This window comes from Terrapene carolina, unplaced genomic scaffold, assembly GCF_002925995.2.
Source record: "Terrapene carolina triunguis isolate 2854851 unplaced genomic scaffold, T_m_triunguis-2.0 Scaffold210, whole genome shotgun sequence".
Taxonomy (NCBI): Eukaryota; Metazoa; Chordata; order Testudines; family Emydidae; genus Terrapene; species Terrapene triunguis.
Window position 1 is genome coordinate 8,423,084 of NW_020664561.1, and position 19,734 is coordinate 8,442,817.

At 41.2% G+C, this 19,734-nt stretch overlaps 1 protein-coding gene across 1 annotated transcript in view; it reads right to left on the reverse strand.

The window, feature by feature from the left end:
• The window catches only part of LOC113407201 (roquin-1), a 100,416-nt gene that overhangs the window by 10,542 nt on the left and 70,140 nt on the right, over window positions 1–19,734 (reverse strand). Inside the window, exons 5-14 of the mRNA XM_026655359.1 lie at window positions 19,084–19,259; window positions 16,858–17,058; window positions 16,082–16,214; window positions 12,735–12,853; window positions 10,895–11,007; window positions 6,859–7,140; window positions 6,343–6,554; window positions 4,154–4,536; window positions 2,574–2,738; window positions 528–680 (exon numbers count right to left, since the gene is read on the reverse strand). Of these exons, the coding sequence (XP_026511144.1) occupies window positions 528–680; window positions 2,574–2,738; window positions 4,154–4,536; window positions 6,343–6,554; window positions 6,859–7,140; window positions 10,895–11,007; window positions 12,735–12,853; window positions 16,082–16,214; window positions 16,858–17,058; window positions 19,084–19,259 (1,937 nt within the window). The remainder of the gene's footprint in view (window positions 1–527; window positions 681–2,573; window positions 2,739–4,153; window positions 4,537–6,342; window positions 6,555–6,858; window positions 7,141–10,894; window positions 11,008–12,734; window positions 12,854–16,081; window positions 16,215–16,857; window positions 17,059–19,083; window positions 19,260–19,734) is intronic.

Consider the following 19,734-nt stretch of genomic DNA (forward strand, 5'->3'; position numbering starts at 1 on the left):
TTGGGGTGTTCTCTTGGTCCTGGACCCCAAAAAAGACAGTCACTGAGCTAATCCACAAAGCAAAAAACAACTAAACAGTGTTAACTTGAACCATGACCATAAAAGCACCCAGAATGTTTTTAAAACCTCAGGTCTTCTTCCATCTCAGTGAAGGAAACAAAAGGTGAGCAGCTCCAACTAATTAGGACTCACTACAAATAATTTCTGGACTCCAAATTAGTGTTGAGAAACTGATGACATAACATCATAGTATCTCGCTCACTAAGTGGCTTCAAGTCGGATAGGAGCTATTAGTTTATACTTATACCCAGAACCGAGAGAACAAACAGATAAATAGAAATGATATTGTGGCTTTGGAACAATTTCTCATTTTGAAAACAGAGCATTTTGCTGCAACTGTAAAACTATCCCCGACTGTCAGATACATTTGGTCTGAGAAAGAAGCACATGCTGCAGTCAGTCTAGCTAATAAATAAAGGAGGTCCCTCACAATTTAACTTTTTTTGCATTCTTGCATCCCAACTTACCGCCATCTCTACACTCCCTGCTGCCACAACATCTTTGGGTTTTGCATCTTTGGTTCCAATGTAGGAGCCAATGGTGTCACACGACCAAGGAGAGTACTGGCTATAATCATTTCCTTTGTATTTCCCAGCTACCTTCAGGTCTTCATCCGAGTACTGTACAAAAACAAAAACCTGGTTCTGTAAGTAAAAGACAGGAGGCGTATCGCAGGCATTGTTGACTCCTGTGACACAGTTCACTTCAAGCAAGATGCTGGCAGGACTTCAACCAGATGTACTATAGGAAGCTGCAAACTTATATTTCATATTATTTGTGAAATTCAAATCACCTGGCTGGACTCCCAGTATTAAATGTTCAGTGCACAGCAAGAAGAGGTAACATTTTGACCTTGATCTAGTTGAAGACTTGCCTTATTACTTAATTCTATCCATATCAGGTGTAAATAAAGCCAAGCCTAGCAATGGTATTCCGGTCATTAACAGAGACATTCAAAACAATCTAATAGTGCCTCCACACATTAAAGCAGCAAGATCGCTCTCATGGCTGCATAAATAGGTAACTAAGGACCACTGATAGATCAGAGGTATGATGGAGAACCAAGAACAGTCTTCCTCAGATGTCACCATATGGACCTCCATAACTGGAGCACAAAGGTCTCCCTAAAATGTGTAATATAAGATCCTAGGAGATTTATTATTGTTCAGTACTGTGCTAACTTGTTAATCTACCCTTTCTTATCCCATAGGCTCATCTTAGCCTTTCAGAAGGTCATGATCAGTGAAAGAAACTCACTTCTTAACACTGCATATTCCTTGTGGCATTACACCCCATATTATTCATAGTAATATTATTGAGATATGGGTATGGCATAGCTGATGCATTTTATGCAAGATGGGTCATATGAGATATCATTGAAAAGGTTATGATTTACTGAATAGGATTATCCTACTTGTATGCATGTATCATATTGGTTTCTGAAGTTAGGAATATTGTCTATGCATCTATTACAAATGTGTTTACACCTGGAGAACGCCCACTAGGCAGAATGCACTCAGTCTAGATGGCTGGCAGGCAAGGGCCATTAGGGAGAACAATAGGTCTTAGAAGAGGCTAATCTCCCACCGAGAGCCTTCCTGAGGATGCTACAAACATCCTTCGAGTCATGGCTACTGTGTCCCTACAGGGGCATGAGATCAAGTCACTTGGTACTGGACTCCATCTTGGAATACCAGTGTTTTTCCACTGACCGGGCGTGGGAACCAAAAGGGGAGACAAAGGGTTCCCGCCATATGCAAACAATATTTAAGGCATCATCATGGTTCTTCACTGACTCCCTGCCCAAGAAGATTGCAGGAAACACCTGAGGAACAAAGACTGCATGAGGGGAGAAGGGCTGAACCCAGGCTAGAGGGATTTCTAGCCTGTGAAAGGAATATCTGGGGTTTTAAGCTGCAAGCAAGTACAGCTTGCCCTCAAGAATTTCTGCAAACTGCCTAAAACAACAATTAGGGTGACAATTTGCTGCTCATATCCAATCTCTTTAATATATTAAGCTTAGATTACCTAGCAAATAAACAAAAACAATCTGCTTTGATCTGTTTGCTATCCCTTACAAATCACTTAAGGTCTATCTTTTGTAGTTAATAAATTTGTTTTTGTTTTGTCTAAAACCAGTACCTGGAAATCATAACTGGGGGCAGAAAGCTGTTGCATATCTTCTTCAACATTAAGGGAGGGGGCAAATTTCATGAGCTTACACTGTGCAGTTGGAGTGGGTGCATGCCTTAGGAACTGGGAGGAGCCTTAACTGAGCCTTCCCATGCAGAGCTGATCTCAGCATGTGTGTAGCTGCAGCTGCGTGTCCCCCTACCTGTATGTGCACTGGAGGGGGCTTGAGGGCCTGTCAAAGCAGTACAGTGTAAAGAAAGCCTAGGCGGGCTCAGTGGTACCCCAGTTCCAGGAGGCACCCCTGGGGGGAACCCATCACACCCCTAAACTAATTTATGACCATATCAGCAACCCAAAAGCTTGGTTAAAAATATGCTTACCTCCTCTGGGTGGAAGGGGTGAGTCAAAGTTGGTGACGGTGCAAAGGGAGGTGGGGAGATCACCTTCCTTTCTTCTAACTGGGCCATGATTTCCTTCCTTCGACGATGAAGCTCATCCAGGCTGGGATGGGTTTGAGATGGAGGCGGAAGTCGGTTATAAGGCTCCTAAAGTTTTAATATAAACAACTTGTTGAGTAACTTACGTAACACACAAAGTAGAGCATCACCACCCTACAAGACGAAAAATGTGGTAAAAAGAAATATCTATCTCCTATCTATCTAACACCAGAACACAGTTCACATTGTAAGAAAGGGGGGAAGGGGGCAGAAAAAAAGGCAATTCTATTTGCAAGATACTTCTCTACACTTTTGCCTGAATTTAGTGCTCATTAAAGTTGTCCTGGAGACTGCAACATCTTAGTCACAGAGAGAGTTCACATGGGTGATAATGCAAGCTTCCCTAGAAATACAGAACATATACAAGCTGCCAAAACTGATTAGACCCCCATTAGTGCAGTGTGTTCTAGCTTTTTTGACCCTCAACCCACAAAAGGGCCAAACATTTGTCTTGCAAACCACATTCCTTTTTGGGTGGTGTGGAGTAGTTAGCTTTCAAGTGTCTGTGCATTCCAAGGTGAAGAATGCCAAAGCTGTCATTCATCCTTGGGTACAGTAGCTGTACAACTCTGCAGGATATAACCTTACCTCAGTTAATTAGGATATCTGGAGATATTGTATATCTTATAACAGAATTATACCACTTGAACAGGTTTATCAAATCTCTGACTTGATGAAGCTACACACTGGGTAAGCTGATAAGTTTAAGTTCATTCATGGACCAGATAATGGGATACAGAGCCCTTAATCCCCACATCACTCATTTGAATCTAGCTATGTAGTGAGTGACTATTTTCATCAAGTGGTTTATGGGCAGCAAATTTGGTCTCTTTCAAGTTTCCATTGGACTGATGTCCACACAAAACCATAACACATGGATACTCCAGTTGGCAATCTCAGTCAAGGGCCTAAGTATAGAATGGTCATGAAAGCAGAATTCCTGGCCCATTCTGGAGGCAGTCTCTCCAGGTCAAGAGTGGGCAGTGCATGGAATATCTCACATTATCATGTGCCCATGCTGTATCTGCACTGTTTATAAAGAGAGGATGTCAGTTTCCAGCCATGTCACAATCATGTCACTACACTTGAAATCAAAAGATTTAAGACACTATCTTCAAATTTTATTTTGCCACAAAAGTCAGGGTCATCAAGCGTTTCATGTGAACATATGACATTTCTTTACTTGAAATGATTTATATGGCACTATGTTCTTTCAGGAGTGACCACCACCAATGCTCAGTTTTCATCAGTCGCCATCAGAAATTTTAAAATTTGGCACAAGGTGTGCATGTGTGGGGAGAAAATAGACTCCTGAGCCACTAATTAAAGCTTGAATTCGGCATTTAATTCTCCTAAAAAGTGCTTCATCTCCCCTCCTTCAGAAAGTGCCCAGTTCCCCAAAATTAACGTTCCCTTAACATTCTTTCTCTGAGCAAACTACAAAAGTATATAGAAAACCGTACTCTGTGGTATGGTCTGATCTGATTGAGATGTGGACCCACGGGATAATAACCCTCCATTTGCTGGTATCGGTCTCTGGATTCAGGTACGTAGGGAGGTGCAGCTCCATGTGGAATGTCAATGGGCACAGGACTTCCTCGGACAATCTCTTCCCGCTGGTATGGTTGGGCAGAGGGGTACACACGCCGGCTCTCATAATGTTGGTACATAGGTTGTCCCATGGGAGGATACTGCTGTGGCTGTGTGCCGTACTGCGAATTCACCATACGATCCTGAAGGTAGGGTGGGTAATGGTCTAAGTAAGGACCACCAGGTTCAGGAGCAGATGGTGGAGGTCGGACAAAACGAGACATGCACTGTGAGGACTGAGGAGGATAGTACACACCTGAATTTATGTAACAAGGATACAAAAAGTCAGTACATGATTGGACATATCAATTGTTCACCACAATTTATTCTTAGAAATTTCAGTCTACAACTGTCTTGAAAAGTGGCATCAGTAAGTCATTTCTTGACTACACACCTGTCATCTTAGTGCTATAAATAATAGATTTTCATATAGGAAAAAGTTATTATAAATCACCCACAAGACATTTGAGAATGCAAAGGTTGATCTAGAGCCCAGGGAGTGATGCTTAAATTAACCAAACCAGCCAGTATGGCTGGAGACAAGCCACAGCAGCTGGACATTGAGTCCAGCACAGGTGAGAAGGTGCAGCCTGCTCTCTTCAACCTAGACCACAACTGGGCCCAAAGACTATAATTCCCACAACTTTGCAGAAGGAACTCATTAGGTGTCCCTCCAAGTTCACATGAAAGATCCTGCCAGTCAATGACTAGCACTCTACTGGGCACAAGTAGCCTGAGCAACATTTTTCAAGAAGCTTTGAAGGGAGGAGCTTAAAAAGGGGGAAATGCAGCACAGTTGGTGGCTGACCAGGGAGTAGAACAGACCTCCAGTCCCCAGCCGCTGGAGAAAGGGTTGACTGAAGGCAGGAGCTCCTCAGATGGCTGCTGCTCAGTAGCCTCGCCCTGAAGGAAGGAAGGGAGGGCCCGAGGCAGACTGCCCTTTTGTGGGGATTATCCTGCTGTATGTGTCTTTGAACTCAGTTAAGGGTCCATAACTCGACAAGAGCACCCCAGCAGGAGAGAGCCTTTCCACAATCATGGGGTAATTGTGTGTGTTAATTCTCCCTTTTTCTGTTAATTGACAATGCTGGAAGAGCTGGAATATCTGGGGCTAAAATGGAGGGTGGAGCCTTTTAGGACTGGAACTGGTATGAGGGGGAAAAAATCTGGACTTTACAGAACAGTGTCCCATATGTAAACAAAGGGGTCATTGTCAAATTTTGTGGATTACTCAGATTTCCCATTTGTACATGAAGTAAAATATTATACATTTTAATTTGTTGCTCTGGGTATACTGCTTTTATTCTTCCTTCTCTTTCCTTTCTAAAACCATATTGAACTCCTTCCATCTCTTTCCCCTCACACTAATTTCTCCTTCCTTATTTCTATTTCTCCTCAGCCTGACTCACGTTCAATCATGAGAATCGTCTCTTCAAAGGAGTACTTCCTTCTCTTATCCTTACCATCCCCATCATTCTCTTCCTCCTCCAGAACTGCCCTTTTGTTCTCTTTTCTAAACTATTCCTATGGCTTCCACTCCTTGTCCACATTCATCGCTTTCTGGTGCAAACATTTCTGCAGCAGCCATGAACCTTTCATCTGAGTACCTCAAAATATTTTAACATCAATGAAATCTTATAAACATCCTGACTGGGAAGTTACTGTTCACAAGGTATCGTGGAAAATGGGATCTTCACTTCATCTCATCCACTTTTTTAATGTGACAAAAGAGACTTATGATGCTGGATGAGTGCAAACTTAACAAAAACCAGAAGAGCGCGTTCATTTAATGGCACAAAATCCCCTCTGGATGTGACTGGCTGAATGCTATCGCAAAAGAAATTTATTACTTAGACTGAAAGAAAATTCTACCACTAAAGTACCTTTTCTCCATGCTGGACTTCCATCTTACTATGCTGTTAGCACATTAAGCATTTATCCTTCATGCTCCCACAGGAAAACCCAAATTTGAGGAGATTAAATAAATCACTAGTGAGTGGGGGAGCACAGGCACAGAACCAATGGGGGGTGGGGGGAGAACAACTGACCCCAACACTCTTACCTTGTGGATAAGGTGATGGCTCAAATGGTGGGGCAGATCCTCTAGGATCCTGATAAAACACATCTCCCTGTTGAGCAGGATACAACTGTGACCCTCGTGGTACCATTTGGAGTTGCTTGGACATTGGAGGCAGGTCTGTAGGTCCTCTCGGGGGCACAGGGTGGGGGTTCACTGGTAAGGCAGAAATAGAGCTCTTGGGGACAGACTCCAGCCTAAAGTAGAAGGAAGACATCAATAATGATTAGGCCACATCATACAGCTTGATGTGCTTTCAATACTGAACATGTCTAAACATTGTATGATTTCAAAGCTCCATCTTTTGATGGCTCTCACCACTTTTCCTTATAAAAAGCAGGAAGTAAAGCATCTTTTTTTTCTACGCCATTTTTAATCACTAAAGGTGCAAGGCAGGAAAATTGTTGTTTCATTTCTAGAATGGATTTACTGTCCCTTATATTTCCTCCATCACACATTTACACAAATGACACTTCGAACAATAGTTAGGAAGATCCGTACAAGTCAGGAGGGGATCCAGGGGCACTGCTGCTAAGGTGGTCGATCTTCCCTGGCTTCAGAGCAGAATCATAGCCGGAGTCGGTCCCTCGGGAGATAAGCTGCGTCACTGTGCTGCCCGTAGACACAATCCCATTCGGCAAGGCAGAGGATTTTCTACTGGGCAAGTCCACTGCCCCTTCATCCGAGAGGATAGCTGCTGAAGGCAGGCCCACCTCATTTAGCTGGCCCAAGGAGGCACTCAGGGGTCTTCTGGGAACCAGGCGTTTGTTCATTTTACGAAATCTTCAGAAAAAGAAATCACACACCAAAAAATGAAACAAGAAACTAGAAGGAGTTGGGTTTCAAGATTTTTCACATAGGTGCTACAGAAAGAGCTTCAATTTTTAATTCAAGCTTCCTGAAGCTTTGCCAGAAATTTACTGCTAATATCTGGCGGACTGGAGTTTCTTGGTGCTATTTGAACAAAATGTTAGCAAAATGTTTTCTTTCAGAAGAATGAGTATGTATACTACATATTCAGCAAAGATTATGTGCCTATATTAAGATGCAAAATAAGTTGTAATGCAATATTAAGGATGGTGGTTTTTTTTTTTTTTTTTTTTTTAAATTACAGTGTTCCAGGGATTTCAGAGTTAAGATTCCCACAGTAAACTTAACTTGGTTCTCTCCTTGCATATATACATTACAAGAATAGGGTCTTCATTTTACATGGGAACATACATACATTCAGGTGTTCAAAATACTACATCTGTGCAGTTATGGTTTTAGGAAAAGGGTCACAAGAGACAGTATACAATCTAGTGTATTTACACAGCATTACTGAATGAAAAAATACAGGGGAAGAAAACACTCTTCTATCCTACTATTTGCTTAATAGGTTACTTCACTCAGTGTTGTGTGATCACATTTTATTTTAGGACATTTGCAATATATGCTGAGAGACCTAAGTGCATGCACAATATTCAACACATGATTTGCACTGCAAAATAAACTGAGTGTTTTCTTAAGATTCAAAGATAAAAATTCAAACCTCCCCATCCTCAAATAAATCTAACTCCACCTCCTCTGGCAAAAGCCTGAGCAAATATGAACTTTATAGCATGCCCTGAAAAAAACAGCAGACGAGAGCTCTGTTGGACCAGGCCGGAGAGCGAATTCCAGGTGAATGCCCTGCCATCAGCTCAGTTATTAAAATCTGGAGGTGTGTTAGCTTAAACACAACTGGTCTCTACTATTGGGACTGAACAATAAGAATTTCCTACAAAGGCAGACTCCAAAACTTAGGATTTTATAAATCAAAACCAGCACCTTAATTGCACCCAAAAGCAAAATCAGAAGCTAATGCAGACTCAACACTGCAGCCAAGATTGCAAGAAAGGCCACTAAAAAAAAGTGGACAGCTGCATTCTGCATTAGTGAGTTTTCTGAGAGGTCTTCAGATGTAGGTGCAAGCACAGCACAACAGTAATCCAATCTAGAGGTGATAAAGGCACAGGTAATGCTTGTGAAGTTTGCATTGAGAGGAACAGTTGTAGTTTTGCCATGCTTAGATTAAAAAAAAAAAAAAAAAAAAAAAGCACTGTTTGTTGTTACTACTAATCCATTCAAAAGCAGGTGAGGATCCATCAGGACCGAAAGAATGCACAGCTCACTAACAGAAGGCAGGCCCAAACCCTTCTAATCAAGGGAACATACATCAACTTTTCCATCTCCTCTGGCTGTAACTCAACCCTCTGCCAGCCAGCATCACGAAGGTCTCATCTGGGTTAAACTTCAGCCAGACAGCCCCAATTTCATCTAGACAGGGAATGTAGAGTGCACATCATTTGGATATGATGAAAAGGAGCTGTACTGTAGAACAGTCTCATTAGCACACAAAGCACTGCAGGCTGGAACACCTCATGTTCCCAACAGTCTCACGCATATTCAATAAAACGTGACAGAATGGATCCTTGTGGCATGTCACATGAGAAAGCCTTCAAGCAGAATAGCAGTTGCACAATATCACCCTCTGGTGGTATTTTTTTCCGTTCAGAGGAAAAAGCCATTCAAGCAGTTCCATGAATCCCTGTTGTAGTCTGCAAATATACCAAGTCTCAAAGGCAGCTAATATACTTGAAACATGGACACTTGGTCTTTGCATATTGCCAGAGAGGATAATCCACCAATGAAACCAGGGTGCTGACTATCTCATAAGCAGTTGTGAAACCAAGTTTGGAATGGGCCCAAAGAAGCCTGAGGACTCCAGGCATTACCGGAGCTGCTTCACTACAACTTTCCTCTAAAAAGAAGGCTACACAGGAGACAATCAGCAAGAGGCAGTTTCTTGAGTAGGTCTCTAGCAAGAGTTCATTTAAGATATGCTGACATCTTGCTTCTCTCTTTTGGGAAAGCATTGACCCTCTAATACCAATAATGAATCAAATGGCTCTTCATTGGAGTTCAGCAGAAGGGAAAGGCACAGATCAGAAACACAGCTCAAAGTTATTCAGCCACCTTTAGAACTTCAGTGACCACACAATTTGAAACTCAAGATGAGATGACATTTTCCCCCTCCCAAAACAGAACTACTGCCACTGAAGCTGCCAATTGAGTCTGGATACAATAGACCTCATCTTCAAAACAGTTGGAAAAAACAGCACATATACTCAACTCTTTCAGAGCTGAGGTAACCTATATTCACCAGAATACCATCTGTCTAGAACAGCTTTTCCAATCAGTACTTTATGCACACCACAGTGAAGGAAAAGAAAACCGTTTCCATCACAATGATGGCATAGGACTTTTACTAATTGTGTGTCATAGCTGATCAAACTACATGAGATATCTACATCCGGTACTTCAGCCACTTCCCTGTTTCATCTATCAAAGTTCATCTATATACCATGACCACCTGTGAGGATGACAGGCAGAGCCATGGTTAGGAGTAGAGAAGAACACAATTGAAGACAAACGATAATTATGTTCCCAACTATGAGTACAGTACTCTATCAAGCCGTAAAGCATCCCCTCCCAAGAGATCTTATTCTAATGTATAAGAGGGCACAATTGCGGTTCATTAATTTTATACAATCAAAATGTGGCACTGGTTTTTTCTCTTTAATTTTAAAAGAGAAAATTAAAACATGACCATGAAGTAACATTTCTGAATATCTGAATTGGTATTCTTCCAAGTTAAAAAAGGTAACCTTTAGCTGAGAACACTCATGAGTAATTTCAGCCCAAAATGCAAAAATTTTGAGAAATTATAAGCCATATAAAATATAAATTTTGAACTACAGAATGAAATTCTAATCTTCTTTAAAAGCATCACCGCTGCTTAGCTTTTAAAAAGTGGAAAAAAAAAAAAATCCAGACAGACACAATTCTGCTCTTTCAAATATTCAGCTCTCTCTAAAACTACAGCTTCTATAATTTATTTATCCCAGGATTCACTTGCACAGATGGCATTTCATTATGTTGTAACATTAGCTTTCATGGTTTATAAGCCATTGTGTAAATGACAAGTTCAAAAGAGTTACTGTTGCAAGAAGAGAACTCTGAGCAGGGTTAACCCTGAGTTTCAAGCTCTTCAAGGTGGTGTAAAGGCTTGAGGTACAAGACCAAGAAAGTGCTGAAGATTTGAAAAATTACCAGCTCCAACCTACCTCTCTCACCTGATTATAAAATTGAGGTAACGAGAAAAACACTTGGGAACAGTCAAAGCAGCACACTTGGGAAGTATGTTTAAAATCAGGAACAAAAACAATGCACTATGTATGCTTGCTACATGATTTTCAACTGTTCATAGCTTTATTACGGCCAAACAAGGCAAAGCCTGAATTCTACATTCAGAACTATGTATATGTCAAACTCAAAATCTTAAAAGAAAGCCTGTTGATTGAGAGTTTAAGAAAGCACCAGAAAAACTTCTTAACTGGTAGAACACACCCACCCACCCCCTTCCTCATTCTCAAAATTCTGATAAATGGCTTCCATTGCAAATGGCAGGGGGGAAAAGGCAAGGAAAGGTTTTCACTATACAAGGCACTCTTACTTTTCTAATTCCTCCTGCGAATGTGCGAAGGTGCAGCTGGCTCCACGAGGACACCCTCCTCTCTGCTTCATGTCTCGGCACATGTATGTCTTATACTTGCTGTGTTGAGGAGGCTATGAAGAGTAAAGACAACAAAATAAGGCACTCGAGTATAAATTAATGCACGTAATTAACCAAGAGGGTACTTTAGACTACCATGCTCTCAATAAAATAGGATGTTCAAAGTGAATAATTATTGACAAACTTTATTCAGAGACGACCGTAGGCGAGATGAGCAATTGAAGGAGTTGTGTGTATGATAATTTGATACAACTGTACACTGGACTCAGAATTAGGTACTATGTCAGCAGATCCAGTGACAGATTTAAATGACTCATCCATATCAGTGATTACATAAGCAAAACTATTTATTGAGGCTGGATTGGAACAGCCTCTGGGTTCAGATAACAAGTAAGTGGGGACAAAACATTACTGGCAGTTCTGAAAGCAGCTTGGTGTCTCTTTTCACATTATAAAAAAAACCACTTAGTAATCACAGATTGAGTGTTGGGGCTAAAACACCATAAGGTACTATGGAAGTTACCATCACTGAAGCAAGTCAGAATTTCACATTGAGGGCGGAAAACTTGCTAAATTAACACCTATACCCAAATACCTAATTGATTTTCATGTTAATCTACATTAATCTGAGTTAGCCTAAAATGGCCATTTTTACTTAGCAGACAAAGGAAAAGGGTTCTTCAAAGCCTGCAGAAAATTCATCAAGCTGTTTTTGAGTTACAGATTAACAAGTTATCCCATACTTGAAATTACACCAGTTAAACACTTTACTTTACTCTCCCTCCATCTCAAAATGGCCTATTACTACCCCCTTTGAACTTCACATATTAGTTACCTCTCATTGAAAATTTCTGTGCTGGCAGTATCTGAACAACATAGTAGTTGATAAATAAAATTAAAATTTTTGTGTGTGAACATTTTGGGAGCCAATCTTGGTCCATGGAGGTCAGTGGGATTTTGCATTTCCCCATCACCACTATTTACTTCAATGGGGACTGAATAGTGCATTGTGTATGTTAGCATGTTGCCCTCTACTGGCCAGTTGCACATAAGAAAAAAAGGAAGGAAATTTCTATCAGAGATGAGCAAACAGAGCTCTGCTAGCTAAGTGGCACAGACCTGTTTTTTGGGAGGAGGAGGAGGATTTGGTTTCTTGTCCCAGCTGTGCACAAAAACTATGGATAGGTGATGGCTTCCACACATTAAGGCTGCAGCTACAATCCCATTCTAATGCAAATTTTCATCCCCTTTGCAGCTCCTTGCTTTAAAGACTACTAGGTTTGGTAAATTATGTGATAGGTAACATTCTTTAGCTACCTCAATTAGTTCTTGAAACAAAGGTTTTCAGTTTGGGGATTTATAATAGCACTTCACCGAGTTCCAAGTGTTTAAGCTTTACAGAACCATTACAAGCAATAAGTACAGGTATTGCGTCCCTGAAAAGGTGCCATATCATGTGTGAAATATGCCAGTTTTTAAAAAAAGCAACATTGGCACAAAGATTTTTTTGGAAAGGGGTTTGCCTATTGATTTCCCTGTAGCTTCAGATGGATTAGATTTTCTTCTCTTCTTCCTGATCTACTATGCAAAGATGTGTGAGATGATTGCCTACTAAGGAGAATACTCACTAGGCACTACAGTGAGACTCCCAAACTAGTTTTATTGAAGTATATTTGAAGCCAGGTCTCCCGAATTGACATACAAATAAATCCATGCCACTTGCTCCAAACAAAGTGTAGAGGCTAATAGTTTCCCAGATTCCTAATGCTCCAGTCTTTACCTGCTGCTGATCTGTTCCTTTCTTGCTGTGATTCTGGATGTAATCAACTAGTCCATGTACCACTGTCCTCACAGCAACTAATCCATTTTCTAGTTGTTCCCATGTTGGGGGTGGGGCATCTGCAGCATTCACAAGAAACAGAAAATTTCTTACAATTAAAATTAAGGTGTTTCCATGACTGGTTATCAAGAATATTTCAATGTTAAAAAACCCCAAACACACAAAAATCTAAGTAGCAAGCCTCAAGGAGTGCCTTGCCAGGAATCATCATCAACACCCTCACAGTCTCAGTATTGATCATTTAAAGAACGAAAATTACAATGTCAGAGAATTGAGCTGCACAACAAGCTATGTAAATCAGTATCTGGCACATTTGAAAAAAATTCAGGAAACACTGGTGCTTTAGTTCCTAGTTCAGCTTCAAGAGACTGACAAGCAAAATGACTGCACATATTTTGATTTGGACAGTATTATAGAAACTTGACAAGTGCACAAGTCTTTTGCACAGAAAATATTATCAAATTCTTTGTTTTCACACCACTCTTTTGTACAATGCTGCACCAAAAACATATTGGTTTAATATATCTAACTCTGACAGAACAGCTCTGACGTACATTAGTGTTTGCTGGATTGTTTTTGGAAGCAGGGTCTTTTCTGCACGACAGGCCCTGTCCTCCAGCTGCATGATACCTCTGCAAGGCCCTATATCACACAGACATTATTTTAGGCAATATTCTCTACAAAGTCCATCAACATTACCCTAGCTCAGAGGTTCCCAAACTTTTCTTATTGAGTACACCCTTCTAGATCTACCAGCTGCCCGCATACTCCTACCCTTCTCATCACGGATATTTTGTATTCTTAACACTACTGCTCTTTAGCCATTTGTCCATATTTCACTGTTACATACAAATATAGTTATAGTGCAACGTATACAACCAGAAAAAACACCGAAACAAAACACCCTGATTAAGTTCTGATTTCCACCATTACATAGACTGGACAGTTGCTGGGCAACTGAACCCGCGCTGTACGGTGAATGGAGGTGCGGGCTCTGTACATCAGCGTTCTCATTGGTACATCTTGAAGTAAATTAACTACAGCAGAACCTCAGAGTTATGAACAGCAGAATTACGAACTGACCAGTCAACATACACCTCATTTGGAATTGAAAGTATGCAATCAGGCAGCAGCAGAGACGGAAAAAAAATAGCAAACAGTACAGTAATGTGTTAAACGTAAACTACTAAAAAATAAAGGGAAAGTTAAAAAAGATCTGACAAGGTAAGGAAACTTTCTGTGCTTGTATCACTTAAATTAAGATGGTTAAAAGCAGCATTTTTCTTCTGCATAGTAAAGTTTCAAAGCTGTATTAAGTCAATGTTCTGTTGTAAAACTTTTGAAAGAACAACTTTTCGATCAGAGTTATGAACATTTCAGAGATACGAACAACCTCCATTTCCCGTGTTCATAACTCAGGTTCTACTATATTGTATTTTATATAAAATTCCCACAATTTTAAAGCTTCATCTTAGTATCCTATTATGAAAATGCAGTAAGTTAATAAATTAAAAAATCCACCATTACATAGTTTTTCCTGCATCTGCCCCCCCCCCCCCCCCCCCCCCGATGTCTCACAAACCCCCCGGGATACACTTACTGCAGTTTGGGAACCCTGTCCTAGATCATCTAGAGGGGCACTCATTGCAAACCACCACAAGTTATTCTCCCCCTCCCCCAATGTGAAACAATACAACTCCACAAATCAACCACTATTTAATACATGACAGAATCAGTAACAATAGGGCCATCAGCCAGAATAGATATTTATTTTTTTATCTGGTTGATTTTTCTTCCAGTTATTTAATCTAATCCAACAGAAGATAATACCACTGGGCGCACACACACACACACACACACGCACACGCCTTGAATCAGTGGATCTCAAAATGCTCTACATACAGGGAGTCTCAAAATCTTGTAACATAGTTAAACGTCATTACACCCATTAAATCTTTAATTTATCAGACACCTTCTAGCTAGTATATTTATGAAAAATGTAAGTTGGGTACAGGCACATCATCAAGATGAGACGTCTAGATCCATTGAAGACTCATCTGCTGGGGAAAGGGAGGGGCACAGATCACACCTACTAGACAGAGGCTGATTATAGAAGATGGAATTGATACATTTGAAGTTCTGCCCTCCTGTAGTTCCAGAAAGTGAAAAAGATTTCTTCCTTTCTCCCGGCACCAGAGTAGGAAGTAGGCAGGGGGAAGATCTGATATTCTCCCTCCCACTCCACCTAGGTACTTTAAAGGGGAGGATTTCCATGACCAATATTCCTGCAGTCACCTTGTGTTATTTTGTTATTCTCTCCTTAATTCTCTCTTCCGTGTCTTAGTTTTCTCAAGTAGCAGCAACTGTCACTGCCCAGAACACTGCCATGGTACTTGATAGTTCCAGCGCTGCCAGGGATTGAATAGCAGCAATGCTGTCAAATTCACTCTACTCTTCTTTCCCACAGGTGTAAACAGCAGCAGCAGAGCTCTTTGGCAGATTCAGGAAGAAAGCACTGCATTTTTGGCTGCTAAGCACTGATTGCAAAAAGAACTTTCCAAATATGGACCAACCATAAGAGTCAACTTTACAAACAACCAAAACCCCTTATCACTTCCTGCAGTAATAGATAGCTTAGGCCTTCCCACTCACCAGGGAAAGCTTCCCACTCACCACTGGGGAGAAGATTTCATTTAAGGCTATACATTTTATTTTACAGGTGGGTAAAGAGCAGTCTTCAGCCATATGAGCTTAGGTTCCCCTCTCAGGTATCCACCTACCCTTTACCATCTATTTTCTCCTCTCCAATACTTACTCCCCCCCTGCCGCCTTCCCCTCAAGTTTCCTCTCCAATCTCCCTTTTCTTCTTCCTTCCCCACAACTTGGATTCCCCTTCCCAGTCCCTACTTTCTTTCTCCCCACTTCCTTCCCCCTGCATGGTTCCTCTCCCATTCTGTGATCTTAGCGGACTTCAACAGTCATTCAAAATTTCTGAGTAGCCAGCAAAATGGCATGACACTTCACACAATAAACGAATTGCTTGTCTATCTAGCCTGACCTTTTCCTACTCTATGTAGTTCCAGAGTATCAGGATTAAGATTCCTCAATAAGTTTTTCATGGAAAATGCTTTCTGATTAAAAAAAGATGTGTGAAGTCCAAAATTCTGAGAACCTACCACTGTAGAGAATATTCAAGAGACACAGTTTTTGATTAAACTGCTAATACAGTAAGGCCATTCTGTTAAAGCAGACACTACTATGACTTTACAGGATGTTCACAGGTTTACCTGGACTAGGGTCAATATTTGCCAAGAGCTCTAGGTGAGGTCGAAGCCGGTTCAGGTTGGCTGGGTCTCCAGTCCTCTGGAGAGCAATGGTTAGTTCTTGAACACTCTGTGCAAATGAGGCTGGGGTCTGCAACTTAAAAAATTGTAACAATTAACTTTCTACAAGCAAGGCAGCCATCACTGCTTCTGCAGGCTGCTCCAGTAGGTCACAGAGTCATCTTTCCAATTGTTTCATTTCATTTTCACCCAAGATGATTTCGTTCACCATGTGCTCACTTTTTCTTAGCTCCAAAAGGGAACTCCCCTTTTCTATGCAAGACTACACCTCAAGCAAAGATACACCAGAGCCTTGGGTTTTCCCTGGATGTTCTAAGTCATTTATATTCCAGTAGTATCCAGTGACACCAACAAGAATTGGAGCTCCATTGTGCTAGACCTCTACTAAAGGCCCAAAGCTCTCTTTGGCCTCTGGACCAAGAAGTTTTCAACCTAATTTAACACAAGTGTAATAAAGAAAAGAAAGGAAGGTGGGGGGCGGACGACAAGGTAACAGTAATAAGAATTCTTCCTAGCTACCACCTCTATGGGAAGTGGATTAACTAGGATGATGGGAGAACGCCTCCCATCACCGTAGTGAATAGTTACACTGAAGCTCTCCAGTTGCACCACTAACATTTCAAATGTAGACTAGCCCTTTATTGACTCACGACTAGTATTAGGTTACAAAAGAGCTGGGAAAGAGAACAGATGGTTGGGCTGATTTGAGGTGGCTTTACCTTGTCAATGATGGACTGCATGTGGGATTTGTGGGACTGATCTCCGTATAGCAGCGAGGACCACTGATCCGGTGCAATGCGTAAACCTGCTTCCATGGCAATCTGCACAATCTGGGAATCATGTTCCCTTCGCAGAGCTTCATAGGTACGGAACTCCTCCTTCAACTGCATCAGGGAGGAGTCCTCATCACGTTTAGTCACCTGATGGGGAGAAAGTTGCCCATCACAATGAGCCAGGGATAAATCAGATGGCAGTGCCACCTTGGAGCAAATAAATTCTTGGATTAGTACTAAGTTCCCTCCTCCCCAGAGGGTATTAATTACTATCACGATACTACATAGTAAACACCAACAAATGAGAATGGTTCCTCCTGACTGTAATAAGGGATAAGCGTTCCTATATTCATATATTGAAATGCTATGGAATACATTAACCCAGATGTATGGAACATCATTGACTTGAAGCCTGATTCCAGATGTTAGAGAGAGAAATGTTGCATTCTAGATTTTTTACACTGGTACCCATCACGATGGTGCCGGAGTTCCTTCACTTCATCTTGGGAATCTCACCAGCAGCAACAACACAATATAATTTCAGTTTAGTCTCTTTTCACTGTAACTTCATTTTGGGGAATTTTTGTGCAAAGAAGAATGGACATACTATAAAAACATGGAGTCAGCAACAGCATAGGCTTCCCTCATGCAGCTGTGCCAATGAATCTCATCCTTGATGTGCAGCACCCCACGCTATTTCAACCCTAACCACCATACATACAACTCAGTCAACATATCCTAGGGTATTCTACCAGCAAGTCTCTCCTAAGCAGACAGAAAATAAAGCTAATTTGTTTGGTGAATTTGGTACTGTTCATCCACTATGACCTAGTCTGAGCCCAAACTTGCATTTCACTTGCAACTTAAAACCAAATTACAGCCAAAGTCCCTTTCTGTGAAAACTCTGAACATTTGGGACTTCACAAATGAGACCCATTCTAAAAATACAAGTGTCTTATACATTTAATCATAGAATCATAGAAGCGTAGACCTGAAATGGACCTCAATAGGTCATCTAATCCAGTCCCCTGCACTCAAGGCAGAACTATGTCATAAATAGATAATTCCTAACAAGATTTTGTCTAACCTGTTCTTAAAAATCTCCAATGAGAGATTCCCCAACCTACCTAGGCAATTTGTTCCCATGGTTAACCATCCTGACAGTTAGGAAGTTTTTCCCTAATGTCCAATTTAAACCGCCCTTGCTGCAATTTAAGCCCACTACTTCTTGTTTTATCCTCAGAGATTAAAGGAGAACAATTTTTCACCCTCCTCCTTGTAACAACCTTTTATGTACTTGAAAACTTATGTCCCACCTTACTCTTCTTCTCCAGACTAAAAAAAACCCAAACATTCTTTTCAATCTTCCCTGATAGGTCATGTTTTCTAGATCTTTAATAGTTTTTACTACCCTTGTCTGGATTTTCTCCAATTTGTCCACATCTTTCCTAAAGTGTGGCACCCAGAACTGGACACAATACTCCAACTGAGGCCTTACCAGTGCAGAGTAGAATGGAAGAATTACTTCCTGTGTCTTGCTTACAACACTCCTGCTAATACATCCCAGAATGATGTTTGATTTTTTTTTTTTTGGTGTGCACGCGCCCGCAATACTGTTGACTCATATTTAGCTTGTTATCCACTATAACCCCTAGATCCCTCTCCACAGTACTCCTTCCCAGGCAGTCATTTCCCATTTTGTATCTGGGAAATTGATTGTTCCTTCCTCAGTGGAGTACTTTGCATTTGTCCGTATTGAATTTCATCCTATTTACTTCAGACCATTTCTCCAGATCATTTTGAATTTTAATCCAAAGCACTTGCAACCCCTCCCAGCTTGGTATTGTCTGCACACTTTATTAGTGTACTCGCTCTGCCATTATCTACATCATTTATGAATATATTGAACAGAACCGGATCCAGGAATGATCCCTGCGGGACCCCACTCGATATGCCCGTCCAGCTTGAACAACTGATAATGAATAACCACTGATAACTAATGGTATAGCATAACTATAAATTCAAAGAAGCAAGCAAACAAAAGCCTTCTTTATTTGCATGACAGATTGGTGTGTGGTTCCAAATTTAATGAGGTCTTTGAGCATTTTCTGGGGGTACAACAAGTAAATCTTCCTTGTGTTGTGGAACCTCCAAGCAGGGTTTACTTCATACCTTGAAGCAGGAGGCTCTGTAAAGAAGCTGGACAACATGCCCAATGCTGGTTTTAGAAGCTTGAGGAAATCGTGGCTCCAATCTCTGCACCACAAAGAGAACCAAGACCTTTCGTGACAAAGCAGATCCATCTTCCAGAGCCAGCAGAACCAGCTTCAGTGCTTCCTCTTGCATTGCTGGAAAATACAAAGCAACAAAAGAATAAAAAAAAATGAAACATCAAGAATGATCTTGCATTAATAACATGCTTTCTCTACAAATGGGTGCAGTAGGTAACCGAAAGGGGCAGGCAAAGTCACTCCAAAGCTCCCAGAAAGTAGTGGGGCATGTGGAAGACACTTACAATACTCTTGCATTAATACTGGAAGGAGGGTGCAGGGCTAGGAACCAGCAAACCAGCTGCCTGAGCACCAAACTTCTCAACTACCTCCCATCCCGCTGCAGTCAGAGCCCCCCAGCTTGTTGGTCCCATGTTACAGAGCAGCAGATGGAGTGTGTCCAGCCCTCTTTTTTTTTTAAAATGAGCTTAGGAGGAAAAAGGAATCCCCCATTTTCAGAGGAGGGCTGAGCTAAGAGAAGAATACATATCTACTCATCCCTAATGCCATGCTCTCCTCACTAGAGCTACGTTCTTGCAAAACAAGAACAAAC